The sequence below is a fragment of the Pempheris klunzingeri genome, chromosome 1 (assembly GCF_042242105.1).
Source record: "Pempheris klunzingeri isolate RE-2024b chromosome 1, fPemKlu1.hap1, whole genome shotgun sequence".
Taxonomy (NCBI): domain Eukaryota; kingdom Metazoa; phylum Chordata; class Actinopteri; order Acropomatiformes; family Pempheridae; genus Pempheris; species Pempheris klunzingeri.
In genome coordinates, this window is record NC_092012.1 from 19,554,857 (window position 1) to 19,580,970 (window position 26,114).

Here is a 26,114-nt window from a genome sequence, read left to right on the forward strand (position 1 = left end):
CAAGAGAGATGAACAAACACACACACAGTGACCATTCTAATGCTGGTGACAGTGTATACTCACATTGATACTACCTATGTGATAGTGCTGGTAGCACTCAGCTGACCACATAACCATTCACACACTGATGTAGATGTGGTCTGCACATGCACACACGCACACGCACTATGGCATGACTTCCTGTAGTTCATCCATCTAAAAGCTTTCTGCCGTCCTCAGCATGCGGAGAACATTTAGAATGCTCAGCCAACCAATGAGATGGTATTTCTGGGATAATAACAGGACAGTCAGAAAGGATTAAGTGAAGTAGGCCTTTAGCTTTCTCTGTACCACTCTGATTTATATGAAAACTGTATTTTCAATGAAAATCCCAAAACTTAAATCTAGCACACTTATGTTTCAGGTCACATGGTCTCCTCCTCTTATTCCCAATGGGGAAATCCATGGCTATGAGATTCGCCTCCCAGAACCCCGCGTCTTCCATGACAGTGGCGATGCTTCTGAGCTCAACGTTACAATAACAGACCTCACTCCATACACAAACCACAGCATCACTGTGTTGGCATGTTCCAAGGGTGGTGGATATGTTGGAGGATGCACAGAAAGCTTGTCCACTCACGCTACCACATTACCCACAATCCCTGAAGGCCTTGCACCACTGTCCATAGTGGCAGTCAGCGAGTCTTTCCTGGCCATTTCCTGGGAACCACCAAGCAGGCCCAATGGACCTAACATCAGGTAACATGAGTATTACACAGAAACAATGGCATAGTGTGACAATACCCAGATGTTTTCTTTTCTTACCAAGGATGGCACAGTTATATGGTATGAGTCTTAGACCACTGGCTTTAGGTGGTACTCCACATTACTGCCTGTAAGTTAAAAGTATATTGGTCAGAAGTTGTACCATCACATGCAAAGTGTCTTGTGTTTGTTTCTTCCAGACAATGGGATTTGAGCTTAGGAACATACAGTTGGTTTGTAATGAGGATCCAGCGCATTACAGTGCATGGCCAAGTGAAAATTCAGTCAGTACATGTTAAGGAAAATTATCTGGCTTGGCTCATTGGCACATCTGTTGTCTGAACCTGTGTGTACACAAAGGAAGTACAGAAAATACAAAATGGCATAAGAGGGTTAATAAGATGTGTTTGTTAAGTGGAAATGATACAGTAGTAGAAAACTTTTATTATTCAGAATGTACAACATGCAAACATACAAATATCACCATAGAATATACAAAGTATCCATGTCAGATTTTACATGTCCACAGCAGCAGTCTCAACATGATTCAGTCAGCATTCCCAATATGGATCAGGCATGCATAACTGCTCTCAAAATGCACAGAACCAAATTAATTGCTTCTATTGCGTTCTGATGGTTGTTGGAAATTAACCAAGTGACAGAAAACTGATAAAAAGAGAGTATGTAATAATTCTGTACAAGCAGAAATGCAACCAAATAAGCAATATGTGTGGAACCCAATCTGTGTAACCATCATAACTTTACATAAACTGTATCTACCTTGTGTTTTTATTCATGAGCTCTAGCCCAAAGTTAGAAAGCAGGTAGCCAAGACTGAAATCTGCAGCATGTTATTCTGGAGATGTTCAATTGTTGCTGAAAAACTTCAGCAAACAAGCAGATAGGGACACGTTAACAAGCTGCTAACATGAGTGCCCTGGTAATGAGCTAAGTGTTGCATTTTTTAATCAGTGTTTTTTCAGTCCTAATGCACACTCTGGTCCGTTTTGTTCTGTCCTGTTCTACTCTGTTGGAGATTAGGCCTAAAATAAAGGTCCATTTTTCTGGCAGGCGATTAAAATGCATGAGCCCTTCTCTCTGTTCTGCTCTGCTCAGCTCTGTGTGTTTGTCTAAGTGGGTTGGTTAAAAGGCGGCATTAAGCCCTTCTCTTCTGATTACAGCAGAAATTAGCATCACTGTGGGGAGAGGAAAACACAAACCCTGCAGAAAAAAAAACAACAGAGGGAGGGGCGTAGGGAGGGAGGGGTGAGATACAGTGAATGCAAAAGAATAGAGATGATGAAAAACAGCAGAAGAGGAGGAAATGAGCGATAAGGAGAAGAGTCAGTTGAAAATTATGTTTGCAAACGTGTGTGTGTTTGTGTCTCTATATATGCACGTGTATGCAGGCGTGTGTGTATTTCCATGTGGCGTCAGTGTGTGTCTGTGCGCTCATGTTGGTGCATTTGTGAACATGTGTTGTGTGTTAATGCATTCCTAAACATCCAACCATGTGTGTGTGTTTTCTTTTATTCAAATTTCCCCTTCAGATACAAGTTGCTCAGACGTAAAACCCACCAGCCCCTGGCCATCACCACAGTCCCCACGGTAGCAGCCATGTCCCCTCCCCCCACTGAAGATCTCCATCGCTGGCTTCATGTTTACTCCGGCACCAAATTGTTCTACCAAGATAAAGGCCTAAGCAGGTGAGATTACTGAAATGAGCTCTAGAGCAAACGCCGGCGCCGCAGCTAACCGTGTGTGCAGAGCTGATCGGCGAGCTGCTGCTGATGCCGATCTTTTAATACCGCTCAAAGATACATTAAGCAAATATCCCAAAGAATTAAATTGTTTTTCACACAGCGTCCCCTAATCTCAGTTTGGCACTTGGTGGAAGCAATTTTTTTCCCTCTATGCTTGCTAAACGGCTCTGGGTGTACTCTTCGGGTTGTGTCTTTACTGTGTTTTATTCAAGTAGTAAACTGACAAACTTTTGAATGTGTCAGCACTTTTCTATTTGTAGGATTTTTTATTGGTATCCTAGAAAGTAATTTATGAGTAATTCATATTTGTTGTAATAGAAATCACCATATTACCAGAATTAGCAGTAATTTTAGGACTTTACTTATTCAATTTATAGAACATTATGTCTGTTATTTCTCTTCGTTTCACCAGTGGGATATTTTTTTTCTTTTTCTTTAATTAGATTTTCAGTGTGCAAACATACAAAAGACAAATAAAAAAATTTAAAAAACATGAGAAATTAAACAAGTAGAAATAAACTAAAAAAATTGACAAATAATGTTAGAAATTAAAATGCTTCTCAGTAAGAAGTCACCAATGTCCAACTTCCTCCCACCATAAAGTCAACATAAAGCGAGGCATGTAAATCTTCCATCCTGCTCCGAGCAGAGGAGCATTTCAATTATCTCCTAATTCACTTCATTGTCCCAAATGTGTGTCTTGCCCACCCAATCAAAAGTTAAGGGAAAAGAAATCAGAGCTCCACCAAGAGCTTGTCTATATTAGCATTTATTTTTCAATTGTTGATAAAGGAATTTACTTTGGAATTATTGTCTCTCAACAGATTCACCCGTTACCAGTACCAGTTAGTGGTATATAATGACGTGGGCTACTCCTCAGGAGAGATTGCTTCTGCGGTGACCATGGCAGGGGTTCCCCACCACCTGCCGTCGCTGTCTTCCCACGCCATCAATCACACTGCTGTACAGGTCAACTGGACACAACCTTGTAAGATTACCCTCTCTCTAAAACACACACAGTCTGCCTAGAAAAACTCTTCCATGGGTTTATATTCTATAAAGATTGTTCTTTGACTTGGCAGTTACTAAAAAGTGAAACTCAAAATCATATTATTTTCAACTGCTCTCTCTTTCTTTACATTTCTTTTTCAGCATTGCAAGACCTACAGGGAGAGGTGGAATCTTACTTTCTGACAGTAGACTCTGCCCAGTCAAGCCATGTCTCGTCTTACCCCCCTGAGATCATCTCCACGGTGATAAGTGACCTTTGGCCCAGCACCACATATCTGGTGTCATTACAGGTGTTCAACGGAGCACATAATACAACCAAAGCAACAGTTAATGTCACCACTGAGGATGGAGGTTTGTGAATATTTTTGAGATTTTTGAACCTTTGGTCTTTGAAATTGGTTCAAATGTGCCTCCTTTTGCCAGATATATGTATGAGGGTGTCATAGTCCGCATAGGTATATATCTGTGTCATGTACAGTGCGTAAAATTCACTACATCCACAGAAGTGTCTGTTAATGTGCGCTTCTCTGCAACTCTCTGCTTCACAGGAGATGTTAAACACATCATGTAGTGAGGCATTTAATCAATACAAAGTGTGTGTGTGAGGCAGATTTAAGGTGTTGTAAAAAGCTTGTTGGCACTACACGCAGACAAACACATTCAAACTGCGCACACAGCCGTACACACAAGCTTCTACCTGTCAAACAAGACAGCAAACATGGCTGGTCCCATGCCTTATGTAGGCTGTAACTGTTACATTTTACAATACAGTTACAATACATTACTTTAGAGTTAGATTAGATGTTCTATAATTCTATGGAAAATAATCTATACTAAAATAAGTTATATCATATCTGTCTTTTCATGTTCACCAAAATATGCAGGGGCATCATTACAATACACCTCTTTAATAGAGCCACATCTGTTCTCGTAGCTTTAGCAGTGTCCTATATAATGGGTAACATGATCAACTGAGACTTTATCTGGATGTAAAATCTGGAGCTTTGAGAGAGTGTATGAACTAGAATATGGGTAAAGTATATCAGTTCTTGGATCTACTGGTATTTCCCTTTTCAGGCAGGGTCAGCTTTTACTATCTTTAGCTATGAATTGCACAGGCTATCCAACTGTCATCAGGACTTTTCTCTCTATTTTCCTCTCCAACTCTCAGCCCAGTCTCTCTGCATTTGAGGGTTATCTTTCAAATCACTCTGTGTAATCATTATGTCAGAGTCCGCTCACTCTGCCCGTTGTTTTCTTCCTGTCACCATTTCCCTCTCAATTTCTCTTTCTGACCATCTCTCTGTCTTCTTTTTCCCCCTCGCAGTTCCCCATCTTTTTCAGTATAATCATATGTCAGAGGCCTCTCTCTTTCCCTCTAATCTGAGCAGTATAATAAAAAGTGCATTAAAAACATTAGAAAATCATTAGGTGCTAAAGGCAAAGCACGGCTCGTTTAACTGAGAGGGCTCTGGAGGTAATTTCATTATTTTACAGCCATAAGAGTGCACACACACGCACACACACTCACACACACACACACACACCAAGGCCAAATATATTTTAACTAATGCAGCTCAACCCTACCAACCATCCTAACATGGCCTGCAATCTATAGGGCAATGCTAACATCAGGACTAATTGGCAAGAAAAATGTGTGTGCGTTTCTGTGTGTGCATGACTGAAAGAGGCTCAGTGTGCAGTATTGCGTTGATAATGCCATCCTGCAGTAAATGAAATGTAGAGCAGTAGGTTGGGTTTAGGTAAGTACATTGGCAGCAAATGAATTGGGTTAACTTCTCTTAGCTGAGTGCATTTTCATTTAGAATAATAGATGGAGTCTGTATGATTTCCTCTCTCACACACTCTCTCTCATTCCCTCGTGTTTGGTTCTCTGTCACACTTTTCTACTCCTAATGTGATCTCCATTGTCATTTAAAGAAAATGGCATACAGTTAAACTGATACTATTCTGTGTTCTTTCTCCCACTTTTTGACTTTAAATTTTGCTCACTGGTATTATATCCTGGTTTTTCACAAATTATCTCTCACTTGTCCTCTATTTGTCAGATTTCCTCATGTCCTCTGCTGTCTCTGTCATTCATTCCTTCCTTTTGCTTTTATCTGTCACTCATTTGCTATAGGTTACCATGTTATATTAATCGCCATATGCGTTTGGGTTATTATTAATGTCCTTTCTGGATGCGCTGAAAGAGGTTTTCTTGGAGGAGTGACCCAAGTGAATTAAAGGAACTAAGGGAATAGGATGGAAAGGACAATGAAAAAGAGCAAGACAATATATAAACACAACACAGAAAGGTAGAGGCTCTCTCAGAGAGATTCACTGTTACTTATAAGTGATACAGATTCAATTTATTATGAGAATGCACTCAGCTAAAAGAAGTTAACCCAGTTCATTTGCTGCCAATACACTTATCTGAATCATTTAGATAGCATTATCAACACAATACTGCACACCCACACACATACAGACATATATATGTGTGTGTGTGTGTGTGTGTGTGTAGACTTTGACTCTTAACTTTAAAAGGAGCTTGTACGATACTCAAAAAAATATGACCTAATTGAGAATGTTACACGTCTGTTATAAAATGTCATTAGTGTCCACCGGGCACCTCGTTGTTTCAACACATAACATAGCATAGATGAACAATGATCACTAAGCAGCACCACTGAAGGATAGTTAAATGCTGAGGCAGTCTATGTGTTAAAGCTTCCATGTCATGTTGAGAGCACTGATTTCACAACAAGTATGTTTGAAGACGACCATATCTCCTGTCTTCAAGCTTTGTAAAATATTCTGTTGCTCTTTGAGAATGAAAACGTTTTGGATCTCTCATCCTCAGAGCCAGACGGGATGTCCGCCCCAGAGGTGGTTCCAGTTAACAGCAGCACAGTACGCGTCCTCTGGTCCCCTCCACTGCGGCCCAATGGAGCAGTTACTGGTTACTACATCTACGTTAATGACCGTCTTCATGGCAGTGTAGACAACAGCTCAGGGTCCTACCTGCTGGGGGACCTGCTGCCTTTTACTGTCTACAACGTACAGGTACACACACAAACAAAGGCAGACGTACACACCCAGACATACGCAGACACATGGACGTGTCCATCATGTTCTTGTCTGCTGTGCTTCTTTGTGTATTTCAGGTGGAGGTGTGTACTGTATATGCATGCGTGCGGAGTAATGTCACTCAGACAACAGCTGTGGAGGACCTGCCTGCTGACTTAGCCTCGCCACATGCACAAGTGATCAGTCCCAGGTAATACAGAGATGTACTTCAAATATTTTTCACCTAAAGTTATTCTTTAACTTTATGCGTGTTCACACTACTATTTTTCTGAGTGAAAATGTTTATTTATTTCTAGAGCGTTGCCATTATTCCAAGTTAATAAAACTTTACAGGCTTTGGTTTGAGTGTAGTAATCGTTAATGTTTATTGGCAGTGCTAAAGGTTGGTTTGCAAGTTTGACACAACAGAATCAATAGAATTTACTCTGTAAGCTGGCACTAACAGATTTAATGGTGGAGCTCATTTTTTGTCTCATGAAGGCAGCACAAGATGTGGGCTACGATAACACTGCATGAAATTGTAATTTTACTCAGCACTAGTAACCTGTACTTCAGTATAAAATTCAGTTGTATTTTAAAACCAGATTCTGGAACTATATTTACTCCCACTGGAAGTGATTGAAGTCTCAGTGATTGTATTCCATCTTCAGTAGTCCATCAAGACTGAAATACTGAATACAGTATTGAGTAATGATTACTGATAAACCATGTTTAAATGTTTAGCATACACTAATGCATGTAAGTAGTCTGACTATATAATTTAATCAGATTACCTCAAAATTGCCTCCTAACATCTAAAATATTCAGGGTAAACTGACATTTTATTTACAGTCAGTTTAATTTAATGACATATTAACATTTTCTGTAAAAGTTAAATGTTAATAGTTGACCTAAATGGCAGTGTTGCAAATCCTACAGTTGAGACGAAGTGGTGATTTATGGCTTATTTTCTGGTCAGGAGACTGTGGAAGTCGTAACTGTGTGTGTTACTACTCAGGTCTTTCCCCTGCCAAAGATGTCAGAGATAAAAAAGAGGAAAATCAATACTGAGAAGTGTATAAAGATACACACACCCTGACACAGTAACTCAACTTTATCTGGCATTAACCATGCATGCATGTGGGTTTTTGTGTATTCCAGTAGTGTAAAAGGACATACCCATCTTTCTCTCTCTCTCTCTCTCTCTGTCAGGGTGGTGAGGCTGGACTGGTCCCGTCCAGGCAGACCCAGTGGGATCATGCTTGGCTATGAGGTCTTAAGACGGACCCTGAGGTCATGTGCCACTGGGTCAACAGGTGTCACATCCTCTGTGGGGGAAGAGTCAGGAGGTGCAGGTGGTGTAAGGTTCACATGTTCCTACCTGCAGTGTCCTGCCAGTCATGGTGTGTGCGGGACGTCCTGCTTCCATCCTGACATTGAGGTGATTATGTTCTGGTCATTTGGCACTTTATTTGTTTTGCATGAGGGTGGATGTGGAACATTTTTATCCAGTTGTTTATTGATTTTTTTTTCTTTCTTTTCTTTTTTCTTTCGGTTTGGATTTGTCATTTCACCTGGATGTGAGAGCCTCTTCTAACTATAACTTCTTATGAATAATCATTAAAACCTTCTCCACTGTACAACAACAACAACAACCATAACCCCCGGCCCATCCATGTTAACGATCACAACATGGACCAGACTAAAAACTCTAAATATATCCCAAAGAAATTTTCCCAAAGATGTTCTTTGTCATTTTAGGTGACACGCTGGTGTATGCTGAAGTGTACAGTTTTCTTTTTTTAAGTTTGGTTTTAGTTAGATATTTGATGCTATAAAAAGGGAGTGTCATGATTGACAGCAATCCTAACCCACAAATGAGTGGACATGACTTTAATACTGCGATTCCAGCCCTGATTACTAGTGCGCAGACTCTGGCTCCAAATAACGTCACTCATGTAAGATGGCAGCACCCGTATCCAGAATATTTTAGCTTCATTTTTGTATAGTGGGAGGAAGTTGAGACAAGTCATCCATCTTTTTTTTGCCTTACACAGACAAATAAAGACCCCCAGACATATAAACAATCTCACATTTCCTCTTCCAAGCGCAAGCTATTTATGTGGGATGTCATCCTCTCAGTGATTAATTTCTCTAAACAGATTAACTTGTCATCTGCATTCACTTGCATCCTTGTGTCATTGAATGCCAGCCAAGTTGGCACAGTGAAACCGTTCGCCATACATTTAACCCCACAGTCCCCGAATGGCACAAACAATAACAACGTTGAAGCTCATGCATACATATACAAGCGTTCACATAACTTAACATTTTTGATAGTGGACATACTTGGAGCCTACAGGAATCCGCAAATATTTACTGACATACACATCTATATGATAAGTACAAGTTTACAACGCAGAAGAGACGTGTAAATCCAAAATATCACTGTGTTTCAGTAGCGCCTTGTGCCTGTAATTAAGTATGCAGCATACTGACTCCTTATGTTACTGTTGACAAGACACACAGATGGGGCTGTTCCAAAGTAGGGGTTTTGGCTTGATTTGTTGGTGTGAACTCATCAAAATGAAGACATTTCTCCATCCAGGCTATGTGTATTGGTATTGTGGTTGTGGCGTACGTTTGTGAAGAAACCCCTCAAACAATCATATTTAGGCACTGTAGCCCTGCACAGGGACATTTCTCAAAATGGTTAAATTGCCTCCTCTTTGGCTGATACTACATACTTTCACTGCACACACTTAACTGTGTATGTGTGAAGTTTGTTTGCATACTTTCTCATATGTGTGTGCACTGGTGTGTGTATGTGATTGTATGTCAACCAGGTTTGCTGCAGTGGACTTTTGTACACCAAGAAACCACATCATCATTGCTGTGAGGGCAGTTACCTGAGTTTGAGTAATTCCTCCAATCCAGTCTGCTGCAATGGCAAACTGCTCCCAGCTCTCCCTAGCCACCAGTGCTGTGGAGGATACTATGTTAAATTAAAAAACAGTGAGTTTAAAACCTCTCCATATGTTTCTACTGTCATGGATTTGCTCTTTTCTACTTGACTTGAGTCTTTTCCATGTTGTTCGAGTGTTTCCTTCATCTGTCCTTGTCTTTGTAGATGAATACTGCTGTCCTGACCACTCACAGCGCCGGGTCTCGGTGGGGCTGGGTGACAGCTGCTGTTGGGGGGTTCCTTACTCCATGAAAGGCGGCCAGCTCTGCTGCAGTGGGAGCCTCCATGATGGCTATGGAGTCCAATGCTGTGGAGGCCGGATTGTAGATAATACACTGGTGTGTTGCGGTGATGCTGAGAGGGGGGAAGTACATACATATGTTCCAGGTGAGTGAAGGAAGCACACAGCTAAACATCCACTGTTGTTAGAATATTTTCAAGTTATGTTAAAAGGGAGAAATTTGAAAGATTTTGCACTGCATTAAGTTTTTATGTCCAACTATGAGAGCACACTGTGTGAAGTTTGATGGACTGGTGGGTCTTCTTGATAAAAAAAAAAAACCCAACTTTTTGTCCTTTTATTTTCCTTTTTTAAAATCTTTTATTTTAAAATCCAATCAACAGAAACCCAGTTACTCTGACCCAAAAAGGATTTTGCCAGAGTTTAGCCCCTGATGACGTCTTAATGTTTAAGGGGGGAAAGCAGAGAGTGAGAAAAAAAGATAAGAGAGGAGAATAAAGCAAAGTGGGTAGAGATAGACACATGGTGTAGGAACGTGGGGTCGTTTCCCTTTCTTCCTCTCCCGCAGTGTCCCAAAGCACCCGGATACCATGGCACAGATGGGACTGTGTGAGGGTGTGGGTGTATGTGTGTGTCATTAGACATCTTTGTCATGGCAGATGATGATGAAACACACTCGGATGGCACCGTTGAGGGCACTGCCAAGCACACAGCAGGACAAATACACACTCATTCGCTCCCCTGCACACAAACACATACACACATGCACTGTCACACATATAGACATATTACATGCACCCACACGTACACACAAGCGCACACACAGAGTCAACAGGGTGCCCTCGGCAGGGTTCGCTTAGTGTTGAGTGCCAGAGACAGACACGTGGACTCTATTCATCACACATAAACAATGGCCCCATATGGACAGGCCTATAGTACTCCATTAGCCTATCCACACACACAGACACACAGTGACACACACACACAAGATCCTTACCCACACAAACATACATGCATGCCGACAAAAAAGTTCCTGGAAAGAAAGTCCGCAGAAAAACACTTTTATTACAACATTTTTGTTTATTTATTACTCTCCCTTATTATATAAACCTTTGTTCTTGCTTTCTTTTTTTTCCTTAAATTGTCAATAAGACTCTCGTTTAGAGAGCTTGTCACTTGTCAAGTGCTGATCTCAAGTACGGAGTCATGCTTGTTAATTTGCTTCAACATGTAATCTGAGAATATTTTACTCCGTCAAACTGTTGCTTGTTTCATCTCATCGGTTTCCTTTTCTTCTCCTCCACTAAATCCTATTTTCTCTTCCAACTGAGCAGATTATATGGTCATTGTTCATTTGAGATGGCCTCCCAAGGAGTGCATATGCTCCCCACCTCCTCTTCCTCTCCATCTCCTTATTTTTATTTATTACACCTTTATTTATTACTCCTTTTCTCCTTTGCCATCTTCTTTGTTACCTTTCCTCGACTTGTTTCCCCACCTCCTCTGCTTCTTCCTCTGGCCTCTTGCTCCTCTTCTCTCCTTCCACCACCTTTTCCTCCTCCTCTCCTGATTATCCTACTCCCACCCCCCTCCTTTCCTTTTTGTGCCCCCTTCCCATCCACTCATCAGTCATTAGCGTTAGCTTCCCCATTGAGAACATATGGTATGATGGATCGTAGGGCTAGCGGCGCTAGCAAGGCTAAGGGCCATTTGCCGGGTGCACTGCACTGTTGGGGAGCCCTGGGGCCGGCTATGCAACCTCGACCCCACACGTCTGTTTCAAGACACTCACACACACACAACACACACACACACAGCAACACCTATTATAGGATAGGCTACTTAACCTTGGCACCACTCAGTCTCATTGCTGCCTCTCACCATGTCCAGGGTTTTGTATTTTTAATGATATAGTGAGAGACAGATTTGAGAGTGAGAGAAAGAAAGAAAGAAAGAAAAAAAGAAAGAAAGTTCAAGCAATTGACAACTGCAGATTACAGTACTTTCAAATAAGATGCACTGTAAAAATGTATACAAAATACAACAACAAAGGGAAAGACATAAGAAAAGACTACAAATAGAGTAATTTTACAAACAGTAGTAGAATAAATGTACTCAAATGCGCCAATATTGTAGTAATAAAAAAAATTTACATTGGAAGAAAGAATGCAAAATTAAACAAACAGTGAAGACAGAAAAAAGAACGAACAGAAGAAAAAAAGACTGAAAAAAAGTTTTGAAAAAACGCATCAGATAAAGGAAACTGAAAAAAACAGAGAAAGAGGAGGAAAGTGAGAGAGAGTGAGAGAAAAAAACAGGAGAACAGAAGAGTGGTGAAGAGCTAGATGGAGCAGATTAAAGGAGGAGTGAAGGGTATCCCATTGTGCCCAGCTGATAGACTAGGTTAGGCTGATGTGATTATGGGGTCCCTGAAGTGCGATCTATCACACATTACCGTCCACACTGTCAACAACCATACACACACACTGCAGGGGAACAGCAATGCCAGTAGACAGCCGTCTGGCAACAGATACACGTACCGGCTTGCGTGCACATGTGCACACTTAGATATACACACACAAACGCAACAACACACCAACAACCACACATTCTCTCTCTCACAAACATGCAAGTGGATACACACAAAATTGTACACTCGTCCAAAAATACGCAGCACACATTTGTATGTGTGTTCAAGGCTGGACTGTTTGAAACAGGAAACAGTATAAATGAGGTAAAATAGAATCAGGGTCAGAAATAATCATTCCATCCACCCATTCATCTGTGAACCTGTTCAGCCTGCACTTTTTAAGTTTGAAGAGTATTTGAGATCACTTAATTGATACTTTTAAAGAAACGTATCTCTTTTTTGTCTTGGTTTGACAGTGTTGTGCTGTAATGAAAGAGAGAGGACAGTTTTTCCTTTACAGTGCAAATGTGTACCTGAGTTGTATCTGCTTAATTGATTTGTCGTGCTGTTTAGCTGTTTAAACCTACTTGTTTTGACTTTAAAGATTTGATTTTTAATTTCAAGCTACTATGAGTTTGTGATTTCTGACTTGGGCACCCCCTAGTGGTGGTATCAAAAAGACATGGTGGCAGAGGACAGCCATACAGACTGATTCTCCTGCAGACATCTAACTGAACCGAGTGGGTTTCTCTAATTCTTTATCCGAATGTTATGAAACTTGTCTCTTGTTAATAGTACTTCGATCTCATCGACCTAAAGCACATCTGACAGGACCGATTTCCATTTTAAACAGTACAGCCACGATAATGGCTTGTACCTGACTTGTGCTTTAGAGCATAGGTGCTCTTTTTAGGCTTCAAGTCTATTATGAGCCTCACTACATTCATTGTGTAACGTTTCCTGCCTCCACATGTCTTACCTGGTCAACGCTTGCATACCACCTTAAATGGCAGGCCTAGATCTTACTCTGGCCAGTTTTAGTCTTTTGGGTACTATTTTGATGATCTATAATCCTTTCTTCAACATTCCCTTGTTGTTATACAATAACACAAAGTCTCCATGCTAAATCCCTCCCTTCTGAATCTGCCAGTTTGTTTGAACAGCTTTCATTTCACTTTCAAGTAGATTAAATACTGTTTGTTTTTGGACAAGAGTGCCTCAGTTTTCTTGCAGCATTTCCTCCTGTGTTGCAGGTTCAAGACCAACTTTTAAGCTCTTCATTTGCTCCTCTTTTCTGCTTTCTGTGAGTTTGTATGTAAGATGTTTAGCTAAGACTTAGGTGAGATTAGACAGTGTTTAAAGGAACGTGTGTGGTGTCTTTGGCCTCCCGTTGCTCCCTGACTCTCACTAAGTCCCCTGCCTCACTGTGCGTGCTCCTCTAATCATTTCCCCTTCACACTTTATTTTATAGTCTACAGTTCCTTAACTCTTCCATCTGCCCTTCAACTCCGCCTTCCCCATCCTTCAATGTGGGTTCTTGGGTGCTACCATAAATGCCCTCCCCATCTCACTTTTTCTTAAAGTAAGCGAATCTTACAAAGGTATGCATTTCTTTAACTCCTTCCCTTACTCCCTCCCTCTGTCCCAGCCCAGCAGGCCCCATCCAAACGTTCAAGGACAAATCTGAATATCCCTTTTCACCGTTTAAGTGTTAAAAGCCTGGCGGTGCCGGGGTGTTATCTTAACGCGCCTTGCTGTGCCATCATCAGAGCGCGTGATGAAAATGGCTGTGATGATGCTAAAAGAAAAAAAGAGGAGGGGGAGAAAAAGTAATAATCAAATATGTTTTTCAAGGGCACAGTGACCATTTGCTGGAGGGAAATTATCCCAGTAGTTAAGCAAGCTCACTTCGAGCCCGGCGGAGTTGTGAGAGTGGATGCGTTTGTGTGTATAAGTGTGTGCAAGTGTGTGCAAGTGTGTGCAAGTGTGCATGGTTTATTAGTCCAACTTGGTGCATGGATACTTCACTTTCTGCATGTGGCTGTCTCTTTCTGTATATGTATCTGAATGTGTTTGCATTTCCACATGGGTCTTGATGCAGAGAGACACACATCCCTCACATGTCCTTTAATTGTCTCTGCCAAACGATTCTCATCACTTTCTGAGCGTGTGTGTGTGTGTGTGTGTGTGTGTGTGTGTGTGTTTATCATTGCCAAAAGCCCCTCATCAATGATGGGTAGCAAATGGCCAACAGTATTGCATTCCAAACAGCAGCGTCTGGCTGCTTTAGAAGATCGAGTACTCTCTGAACACAGGAAGACATTTCTCTCTCTGTTAATGTATTTATGATGATGGCTTTTCTATTAGGTTTACTTTAATGACTGGCAAGAATAAAACCAAAGGCTGTCAGGAGCACATTGATGAGGACAGTCTGCTGTGTGTTTGTGTGTGTGTGTGTGTGCGCGCGCATTGATGCATTTTATTTGCCTTTGTGTTAGTCTCTACATGTTTTTGTTACACAATGTCGATTTATTAAAAGTTAGCATTGAAAGACATAACTTTCAGGCAGCTAGTGGATTTAGTTACATTTTATTCAACTAACAGCGATGTGTCGTGCTTTGGTTAAGGAATTATGACGAGCTGCTCGTTCTTTTTATTCACTTCACAACAATGACCATGAAAAGATATAGGATTTCAGTATACAAAAAGAGTAGCTTTCCAAACGTAATTCTATATGGTGTTTGAAGCAGGTAAAAATGTTTGCATGGAAACATAGTCAGCCAAACTTTGTTTGCACTAGATGCACCAAAGGCTGGCCAACACTTGTTTTGAGCACCCTGGTGCTACATGGGGCCTCTACCACACCCCTAACTCACCAACTCCCAGATCACATTGATGACAGTGATGGATAACCTGAAGGAGGCGGGCCAGGGGTCGTCTTGTTGTCACCTACAATGTCTCTGGTAGGGTTGAGGGCAGGATTGGTGTAGGCAGAATGTATAATGACTGGATAGTTGAAAGCATGTGGAATTTCCTGTGTGGTGAATGCGTCTGCTCTGGACATCAGTCTGCTGTAAAACATGCAGTGCTCTCAGTGCTCTTACATCTCTATAATAGATAAACATGTTTACGTGTCTGTAATTGACAAAAAGGGTTATGTCTGTCATCATCTGGCTTAAACTAATGATTCAGTATAAACCTCTGTGGCTCAGTACATGTGATGGATATGTTTTTGATAAGTGCAAAGACAAAATGTGAATTATTATACTCACTGTTTTTGATGTTTCCACAGTAGACTACAAAACACACTATGTTAGGTTCTTCACTAAAGCAAATCTTACTCATTTCATCTCACATCTTTTAATTGTTTGTCCTGTTTTATCACTTTGTCAAACTCTTTTAAGTGTTCATTTCTTTATCACTTCCTCCATCCTCATCTCGTCTCTCTGTCCCTCTCTCGCAGACACTTTAAACACACACATGAGCAGCTGCCTGCTGCGTCTCAGTTTTTAGTGAATCCCTGTAGAGTGGTGAAAATATAACTGCCACCAAAGCATTTACCTAAGCTCAGCACACATATACCCACACTCAGACACTCAAAATACATAAATGCACGAGTGTACACACACACACAGACACGCACACGCACACAATGTCACACACATGCCCAGCTGGTAATGTTATTGAGATAAAAAAAAAAGTCAGAAAGACAAGAGGACAAGCAGTCAGCTGGGAAAAGAGTAGGTGTGTATGTGTGTGTCTTTGATTATGTGTGTGCTTGCTTCCCCAACATCCACATGTGTGTGTCCACAGGGGAACACTGTGCACTGTGTGAGAAAGTCAATCCACTGTGATTTCATCTCTCGACATGACATATAGTCTGGCCCCTCTGGAGCACAAAGTGCGCGCGTGCGTGCACACACACACACGCGCACATACACACACACACACACACACACACACACACACACACACAGGCACACACACTGCAGGAATAGCTGTGTACTTGTTTGTGTGCACGTGTGTGTGCACATGTGTGTGTCATTGTGTGTGTGGAGCCCAACCAGTACCGCATTTTTGATGCTGATACCATTTATTGAGAGTTTGATGTGAGCAGATGTTATTTTTTAATGCAAACATGTTTAATAAGAATCCCTTACACTGTATTTGGTTATTTAAGAGTTGTCACAAAGATATTGAGCTGGACTTCACTGAAAATGAATTCGTATTGGAGACAACTATGAACAACATACAACAAAAATATATCAGTGTTAGAGTTGATATTAGAACTGTAGAATGAGTTGAATATCTAAAAAGCAGCCAGTAATTAAAACAGCTTTACAGTGTGGATAAGTGGATAAGCCTCTTTAATGAACATAAAATATAATCTTCATTGTCAAAATAGACCTTCACTGATCTTTATATGTGAATATCCTGTATATGAGTATATATCTTTCATAAGCAGGTACTTTTTGTTTCTGTCTATGAGATGCAAGCAACAGGAAAACTTTATCTAAATATTATTCATGTTAACAGATTAAACTCAAATCAAAAATGCATTTTCAAACATATCTTTGGTGTTTCTTTTCTGCAAAAGTTATTGGCCAACATATACGCAGATGCCAATATCAATGTCTATCTGTGACGAGCTAAAATTGCCCTAAGCAATAAGCCATAAGTACATCAGTTTATTTCTGCTGCAGTATGTGTGTGCGCACGTATGTGTGCCACCAATCTGTGTCTATGACAGCTTCAGTGTGAGTGTGTGATCGCTGGTATGCATGCACACAAACTGTGTAGATGTGCAGTTGCTCTGCACTTTGAGCCAAACCCCTTGTAATATATTCAGGTATTTAAAAGTGTTTGGCTTGTTTAAAGTTGTGGAGGGGTTTTGGTCTCCTAGAGAGCTCGGATAACCCTAATCCACAACACACATTTTTATCAGTAGTTCATTGGCAGGGCTAAATATTGACTTATCATTAAGTGGAATGACTGAAACCCTAATAATAATTCACGTTGTCTAAGCACCTTGTGTTGACGCAGCGCTCCCGACGCTATTAACGAATGTATGCAAATCCAACGTAAATCTGAAGATTAGGGCTGAAGCATTCTGCGATGCAAGAGAGAAAACAAGAGGTGTGTGATAAAATGTTGTCAGCGCATACACGCACATGCATACGCATGCACAAACACACACAGCTTATAGAAAGGAAGAGAAAATAGTAGGTGTGTGTTTGAAAACGTTAACACAAATGTACAAGCATGTCACACACACCCATTCGCAGATAACGCTCACAAAGACAGGGATTGGATTTCTGCTGAATGGGTGATAATACAATAGTGAAGTTTAGCTGCTGAACAGTAAACAAATGACATAGACCTATAAACTGAGAGGATGCGGAGAGAGAGATAGAGACAGCAATAGTGGAAGGAAAAGGAGGTGGAAACAAGAAGACATGAAGATGATGAGGAGAATAGAGGGAGGCTAAAGGGGTGAAAAACGAGAGGCGAACAAATAGAGCAAATAACTATAGAATTGTGGTTTAATAGTCAAAAAATGACATCATGTCTGATTCCTATCCATTTTTCTTTTACCTCGATTGAAAACATAATGAGATCAAGGACGGATGTAAAGGAGAATCCATAAGAACCTAGGAAAAGATAACAGTGCTTTGTTGTACACATGTTCAACAAATACAAAACTAAAAATATTTTACAGTATAGTTGTATGATTTACAGCTTGTTGTTTTCAATTCTATCTTGAATCAAATATAGCATTACATGAAATGTATCTATTTCAACATTCATCTTAAAGGATACCTGCAGTATTTTTATACATGGGCCCTATTTTTACACATTTATATTATAAATTATTATAAAGATATACTGTAGACTGCACGTACATGTTGATTGTTTGTTTTTTTGAATTGCTGGGTGGTGCGTTGCTCTAAATGTTGCTGTCGCAAGGACTTGAGGGATGGCATTATCTCCTATCCATTTCGTAAAGGATGGTCCAGTGTATGGGCTTATTTCTCTCAGAAAAAGTGGAATTAAGATACAGCAAGAGAAAAGGAGGAGGTCAGAGAAGAAGGAGAAGAAGACAGGTGGAGATATGAGGTCAATATGAGGGAAGCACTGATACCAATACTGGTATTGGATATTGTGTTTAATACTGACTCAAATAGCTGGATTGAGAATCGATGACAATGGGTCGACCCACTGGCCGATCTGGTCGGGTCAGTTCTGTTTGTATCTAGGAGTGTGCACTACATTATGTGTCAGCAGCGCACCGATAGACTCGCTCTGATCAGATCTCTGAACAGAAATGTCTACACACTTCTCAGGGTTAGTCGGCTGTGCTTTAGCATAGTTTACTTTGAACAAGCCAGCCTGAGGAAGTTCCTTTACAGGACCAAAACACTGCGACGGCTTGTTCCAACAGAAACCCGGCCTAGTGACGGTACCTCCGTGCTTACTCACAAGCTAGCCAAACTGGTTTTATGTCAACCAACACTAACGTTACTTAGCTTAGCAGTGCCATGCATGCCAAGCCTAATCTTGTCTCACACATAAAACAATGGTCCCAGTCTTTTCTGCACACAGTGATTAATTAAATTGAAAAATTTGTATTGGTGCATCCCTAGTTGATATAGAAGTTAGGGATGCAAGAAAAAGAATGATTATAGAAAGAACAGGTGGAAGTTGAGAAGGTCAAGTGATGAACTTTGAATTTCCTTGGATCCTAGAATCAAGATATGCAAAGAGTCTGAACAGAGGCATGCTGAATGATACCATGATGGTAGGGAGTAAATGGAGGGGAGGCAAATGAGTAAAAATTGTGAGTTGTAGAGGGCCCAGTGTCCGGATGGAAGGGAAGAGTAGAGGTGAGGATGCTGAGAGGACGAAGGATGAGTGGAGAGAAGCTATTTTGGAAAAGTGTTGAGCTGTTTATTTGCGCGTCATTGAAGCTGAAGTAAGGCGCTGGGGGAATTGGCCACCAAGCCCCCGCTCTGCAACAGCTGCCGCTGCTAAGTGAGTTACTAGCCGTCAGACTGCCTTTATGTCACACAATCACATACACATACACATGCATTTTCCTGTCACATGTTGCCTGTGATGGATGCAGTGAGGATATAATGCACTGCAACAGCACAGGAGGAAATATGTGCCATTCTACACTTTTGGCCTTTAAGTGAAATGATTGCTTAAATGAACAGCATTTCATGAGCCAAAAGAGTGAATGCTGATTAGGTTGTTAAACAATAAGTTATTTATCACTCCACAACTAGCTGCAGCACCATTAAAGGGTGAGGCCATGATACAAAGCAATGACTTAGTGTTTAATGTCTGCTGTCAAATAAAATGGGCAACACAGCTGGGGGTAGATAGTGCCACAGATCAGCATGTCATCAACTGTTAGGATAAATTTCCTAAATACATCGTGAAAGTTAGATTGGTTTAACTCTGAACTAGATAATCATAAAAAACCATGGGGTTCTTACAATATTTCAGTCTGATTCAAAATGAGGAGCTTTTAGTATCGGACTCTCTCATTAAAATATGATTTGTCTTTTTTCCAGCAGCACAGTTACTGTATTTTAGTCGAGCTGCGCCATGCCATGCCATGCTATGCTCATTTGTATTTCCAATGTATCCTCACAGCAGGAGGTTAGTTTGCTAACTCAGTATTATTGCAGGACCCTAATTCATTCAATCCAAGACATCAGAGTGACCAGATTGGTTCAACTTGTGTTATTGGGAGGGCCTGTGGAGAGAAGGCACCGTGTTTACTGTAGATCTTCAGCTTTTATCAGTTATATAGCTCCCACATAAGAGCTGCTAGCAGTTTAGGCCTAACCTTAAGTTTTATTTAATTTCCATTCTACATTAATAAAAAGCTTTTTAAGATATTCATCAGTGTAGAGTTGTAAATACAACCTCAGTCGTTCAAGTAGAACATTATTTTGTCTATCAGGAAGTGGTGAGTTTTTCTACCTCATATCTGCAGGCAACAGTTTTAATTTGTCAATCATTCTGAATTTATTTGAATTTGAAATATAGGGCGCTGGAGAATAAGAGGAAACAGCTTGAAATTTGATATTCAGCTGCAAAACATTTACAGGGAAATGGAGTGATAGCATGTATTTTAAATGTCACCTTGCTGCTGAAGGTGAAGTGGTGGCAGAGAGACATCACCTATCACTGTCAGAGATGGCAGCTCTCAGGAAAACACACTTCCTCTCCCCCTGCACCTTTTTGACGGCATAGCCTGAACATTACTGCTGTACGAAGAGATGAATACAGGAAAGGAAAAGAGGCAGGGAAGAGGAGAGGAGGATGTATATGAGAGTTGATAAGGGACGATGCAGACTAATATTCAGAAAAGCCTAAATACTGTGTCTGTACAAATGGAAAAGCAGGGATTGAGGAGAGGGGGTAAAGGGAGTTTGGAAAGTATAGAGGAGAGACAGTACAGTCCAGCATTACCTGAATATCTTTACAGTACACAGGAGGGAAGGAGAGCATAAACCAAGAGGAGGTGAAAGGAAGGGATTGAGGAAGGAGGAGAGTTTATGGAGGGAGGACAGGAGAAAAGACAGAAAAAAGGTGAGGAGGTGTATGTGGAGTAAAGAGGCGGAATAATAGGATGAGTAGTATTAGAGGACAAAAAGAGGTGATGAGGAAAAGAATAGAAAGGTCAATTTTTCTTTGTAATAGAGAGACATACAATAATTTCAGATATCACTGTTGAATGTAGAAACAGTGAACAGCATGAAAATAGAGTTGATGCCAGGAACCCAACAGAAGCTTGTCCTCATGTGTTTGATGCTGTGGGAGGACTTGGGGCATTTATGGGTGGATAGTGTCACTGAAATCATGACATCCTCTGTGATTCACAGTGTTTCCTAAATAACCATTCATTGATAAACCAATACATTTCTTAGGGCACACCTTGGATAATATATATATATATATATATATATATATATATATATATATATATATATATATAAAATATCATGCGCGGTAAAATTACATTTCAAGAACTTAAAACAGGTTCATTGCAACAGACACTCATCAGTTTTAGTTTACAAATGAACAGTGGAAAGTCCATCCATCCATCCATTTTCTATACCGCTTATCCATCAGGGTCGCGGGGGAGCTGGAGCCAATCCCAGCTGACTTTGGGCAAGAGGCGGGGTACACCCTGGACTAGTCGCCAGCCAATCACAGGGCCGACACATAGAGACAGACAAACACTCACTCTCACACTCACACCTGCGGGCAATTTAGAGCCACCAATTAACCTAATGTGCATGTCTTTGTTGCATAAAAATCATTTCCTGCTACGGTAAAATTCAGAATGAAAATGTTTATAGAACAGTAATGTGATGCTTCTTTTCTTGTCTTTAGGTTTCATCTGCTGTGGTCAGGAGTATATAAACTCATCAACCTCTCTTTGCTGTGTGGGAATTGATGGATATCCCACAATGCACCCCGCTGGCAACGCCACAGTGACATTGCAGTGCTGTGGGTCAAAGGTCATACGTCAGGAAGAGGAATGCTGCAATGGGATTGGCTATGACCCACAACGACACGTCTGTGCTGACCGACCCACACCTGGCTTGTTAATACAGGTGTGTTTGTGCTGTATGTGAGATAATGTGTGTGTGTGGTGCGTTCATCTGTATGTGTGTCTGTGTTTATCTCTGTACATGAGAAAAAAAGTCCTCTCTGCTATTCATGCCGTGTTGTGTTTGCTAAGGCGATGAGGAAATCTGTCACTGTCTGTAAGTTCAAAATGTTCTCTCACACTTTCTTTCGTCTCCACTGTGCAGTTCTGATGTTGTGCCACAGGCCCACCACATTTTCTAAGGTTTAAATGTCCATTAGCGGTGTTTTAAAAGCAGGGCAACTTCTAGCAGTCTGTTCTTCGGCCACCACATTCCAGTATTGGTATTACTGTTTTGCCACCATTTTTGTGACACATTTGCAGCTAACTTATGATCAGCCTTGAGTTTGTATTTTATTGGTCTTGTCTGTATTTTGTATCTGTCTTTCCTGCATATCACTGGAAGTGAAACCGCATCATTCCTCCTCTTTCTTTACAACAAACTTTAAAGGACAAGTGACATAAATTAACCACAAAAACTTTGCCATATGTAAAAAGGTTGATAACAGATAAAGTGCACCTATAGAAGAATGTATTTGACAATAAATACAAATTCATAAGTGACCTCCACGCTAAAATAGAAAAAATAGAATAGAAAGAAAGATCCAGTGCTTAAAGGTCCAGCTGATGTAGGTAGGTCTCTCTCTCTCTCTCTCTCTCTCTCTCTCTCCATCTTTCAAACTCACACTCATTGTCACATCAGGAGTTGGGGGACTGGGCCATCCTCCATTTATCAACTGGGGTCATGTGATGTTTGTGTGTTCCTAAGTCAGCAGGAGATAGGCACACGCATACATACACACACAGACACGCACACATGGGGACAAAGGGTAGGACTTCTCATTAGCTCTAATGATGTCATTAAGGACCATGCACACCACACACATACACACAAACACATATGTGGCTACATTGTGCATGTATATGACAGACGCCTCATCATTTTCATGTAAGATAATGGTTAACTTTTAGATAAGTGTCTGTGGTAATCATCTGTGCCTGTCTGCAGTGCTTTTTACTGCTCTGTCACTATTTAACTCCTCTTTATTACCATCTCCTCCTTTCCTGTCCACTCTCTCCATCTCTCTTGTCTCTCCCTCTGTGCAGCACCGGTGTTTGCAGGGCGCTGTGTGTCCTGCCGCTGCAGCATCTACAGCTTACTGTGGTTCTTGTGACCTCGATCCATCTATGACTGCCTGCACATGGGTCCTGTCTGTAAACACACTCCCTGACGCACCGTCCACAACATACTCACCTTCCATCAACACTACACATGAAACTCTCACTATGGGCCTGTCCACACATGCAAACACAAGTAATAACACATACAAAATGGCAGACACGCACAGCCACTCACACACTGTGAATCTGCAACTTGAAGATAGCCTGTGCCCGTCGCATGAGGAGGTAGTGTACAGCGGAGATGCCAACAGATACACCTATACAGGTAATCTGTCTGTTTGAGTGTGTGTTTGTGTGTCTGTGTATGTTCAGTGGAAAAAGAGGCTGTAGTTTAGGCTATATACTATAGTACCATAGTGCTTATCTTTTTAGCTGCTGCATTTGAAACTATCGTTTTGCCACCTCTTTGAAACAAATTTTCCTGTTTCATCATCTGTCTTTATAGCAGATGTAGTATCCTTCAATTCCTCCTGTACCTCTTCGAAGTTCGACTAATTCCTGATCAATCCAACATGCATGTTTTTCAACCCGTCGTTTTCCCATCACTACTCTGCACTGTAGTCTGGCTTTAACATGCTTGTTAGGGTTTGGAAGGGCACACGTTCAGGTTTCCTGAGTGACGTCACACAAGTTGTTTTCTCAGACCTTCCTGAACTTTCTTTTACATTGTGTCGTAGTTAAAATATGATGACAAAATTATGATGATAAAATTAATCAGCTCAATCAATGTTGGCTTTAAATAGATTTTATTCTGATAACCTTTTCTCTGGTGTCAGCATGCCTCTTTGTGCCTAAAGTATTTGATTTTTAAACATTTTGACCACTCATAAAGTATTTGCATCACTGCTTCTGATCTATGACTTTGCTGGAAATAAGGACTCCCAGATCGGCCATCTGAGCAACTGTGAAGAATACCCAATGCAGACTACAGCCATCTGTGAAACACACCACTCATTGAAATTTTGAGCCTGCAGAAACTAATTCTGCATTTACACTAAATATGTCAGCCGCTGCTATCAACGGGCTTTAGAGACAGATGCCCTTCCACACACTCACGCACACACCAAGACAGCTGTTGCAGTGCACAGTGATAGCTGTAACGTGGTAACTCTCTCTGTGCTGTACACTTGTGTGTCATTAAAACTTAGGGATGGGCGTTTAAATGCCATTTCAACATTCTCCACTATTTATCAGCCCAAAGGGAGTTTGAAGCGTGTATGTGTGCGTTGGTATTTTGTGGGCGTGTATGTCCAGATTTTCAGTCTGTCCACACATTATTTAACTGGGTAGTTGCGTATGTTTAATCAAGACTAATTGTGGTTTTGTGTGTGTAGGGGTGGTTGTGCACTTATAATTACATGTGTTTTGTGTGTATTTGTGTCCAGTTAGTTACTATTTAAGTGCACCTCTGTAGTTAGTGTGGTTCTGTGTGGTTCTGGTATTTTGTGTATGTATGTGTGTTTGTGTGTGTGTGTGTGTGTGTGTGTGTGTGTGTGTGTGTGTACATGTGTGTGTGGCATGGGGTGGTTAGGATAAGAGTTTCTAGGCAATGCTGTGACACCATCTGGGCAGAGGCACATAAAGCTGTCGCCACCCACCATACACCAGATGTTTCTCATGCACACACACTCTCTCTCTCACACACACACACACGGTATCATGCTACACTGGGGAAAAAAACCTAAGGTACATCACACACAGACATCTCCGCATGTACAATGAGTGTAACAAATATATAATATATAGTCCACACCTAAATAATATGCATTCTTTTTGGAATCAGTTCCTCATGAGACACAGACAGTTTTTAGGGCATATGTCTATGCACACACATTTCAGCGTTCTATTTACTTGTGTGTGTCACTGTGTGTGTTTTGCAGCTTCAGTTATCACAGTAGTAAAGACAAGAGTCCCAGACTGGTGGTTAAAATGTAGTCTCATTTACAGCAGCAGTCCCTTAACGCTCCTAAAAATAATGCACGTGTGTGAGTGTGTGCAAGTGCATCTGTATGTATATATGCCGCTGTATGTATACCTCACCAGAAGGGTGGTCACAACCTGTCTCCCAGAATGCTTCAGTCACAGCCTGACGTTTACAACTATGCACCAGTGATAGTGTATATATTTGGTGTATGCTCATATAATGTGTGCTTACATTGACACGTTGACATTTCAGACATATAATGTTATTTTAGATGAACTTACTGCCATGTTTTATGAATGGCATATAATACACATCTTGTATAAAAAGGTTGCACTAAAGATTATCAGGCACAAATCCATTAAAATCATCTTCACATGCTACTGCAACTTAATCCCATTTACCAAATGCTTATTTAAGTTAAAGAAATACACCAAAGAAATCAAATAACATTTCTGTTAAGTGGATACAGGTCTCTTTTCTGTTTCTCCCTGCAGTTTTTTCATTTTATTAAAATGTCAGTTTCAGATAGAATTTAGAACATGATTGTTTGTATATTGGAATAAGGCCTTTATACTATGTGTGCACTTACAGTATTAATCACATGGAATTAGTTGCAAAGTGTTGCGATGTTGGTAAATGAGCCAAAGTATTGACTTACTGACAGATTTGTTCAGATTTATTTATTTATTTTTGCATATCTCTTGCCCCGCTTCTTCTGTCCATCCCACCTTCCTTTACTCCGTAACAGACTCTGATCTGGAGCCCTTCAGCACCTATGAGTACAGAGTGAGGGGCTGGAACAGCTTTGGACGAGGCTCCAGTCATGCTATAACTGTGACCACCAGTGAAGACAAACCATGGGGAGTGGCTCCGCCCCGCTGGAGTCGCTTAGTTCAACGAGATGACATCATCCAGCTGCAATGGCAAGCACCTGCCAGGCCTAATGGTGTGTATGTGTGTGTACATATGTGTGTCACTAAAAAAACCTTCTCCGCAGATGTGGTTTAATTGAATTCAATAGAGGGGTGTTAATGATTAATGCGAATGTGGGTGTAAAGATTAAAAAGGAAAAATGTTCTATTTAATATTGAGAAAAATTACATTGATATGGACATTGATTACCAAAATG

General features: G+C 40.9%; 1 protein-coding gene across 1 annotated transcript in view; it reads left to right on the top strand.

The window, feature by feature from the left end:
* The window catches only part of ush2a (Usher syndrome 2A (autosomal recessive, mild)), a 193,679-nt gene that overhangs the window by 119,261 nt on the left and 48,304 nt on the right, over nt 1-26,114 (top strand). The window contains exons 54-65 of the mRNA XM_070832313.1: nt 404-738; nt 2,295-2,450; nt 3,332-3,495; nt 3,660-3,869; nt 6,385-6,587; nt 6,689-6,801; nt 7,803-8,031; nt 9,437-9,605; nt 9,721-9,942; nt 21,621-21,844; nt 22,987-23,326; nt 25,734-25,931. Of these exons, the coding sequence (XP_070688414.1) occupies nt 404-738; nt 2,295-2,450; nt 3,332-3,495; nt 3,660-3,869; nt 6,385-6,587; nt 6,689-6,801; nt 7,803-8,031; nt 9,437-9,605; nt 9,721-9,942; nt 21,621-21,844; nt 22,987-23,326; nt 25,734-25,931 (2,563 nt within the window). The remainder of the gene's footprint in view (nt 1-403; nt 739-2,294; nt 2,451-3,331; nt 3,496-3,659; nt 3,870-6,384; nt 6,588-6,688; nt 6,802-7,802; nt 8,032-9,436; nt 9,606-9,720; nt 9,943-21,620; nt 21,845-22,986; nt 23,327-25,733; nt 25,932-26,114) is intronic.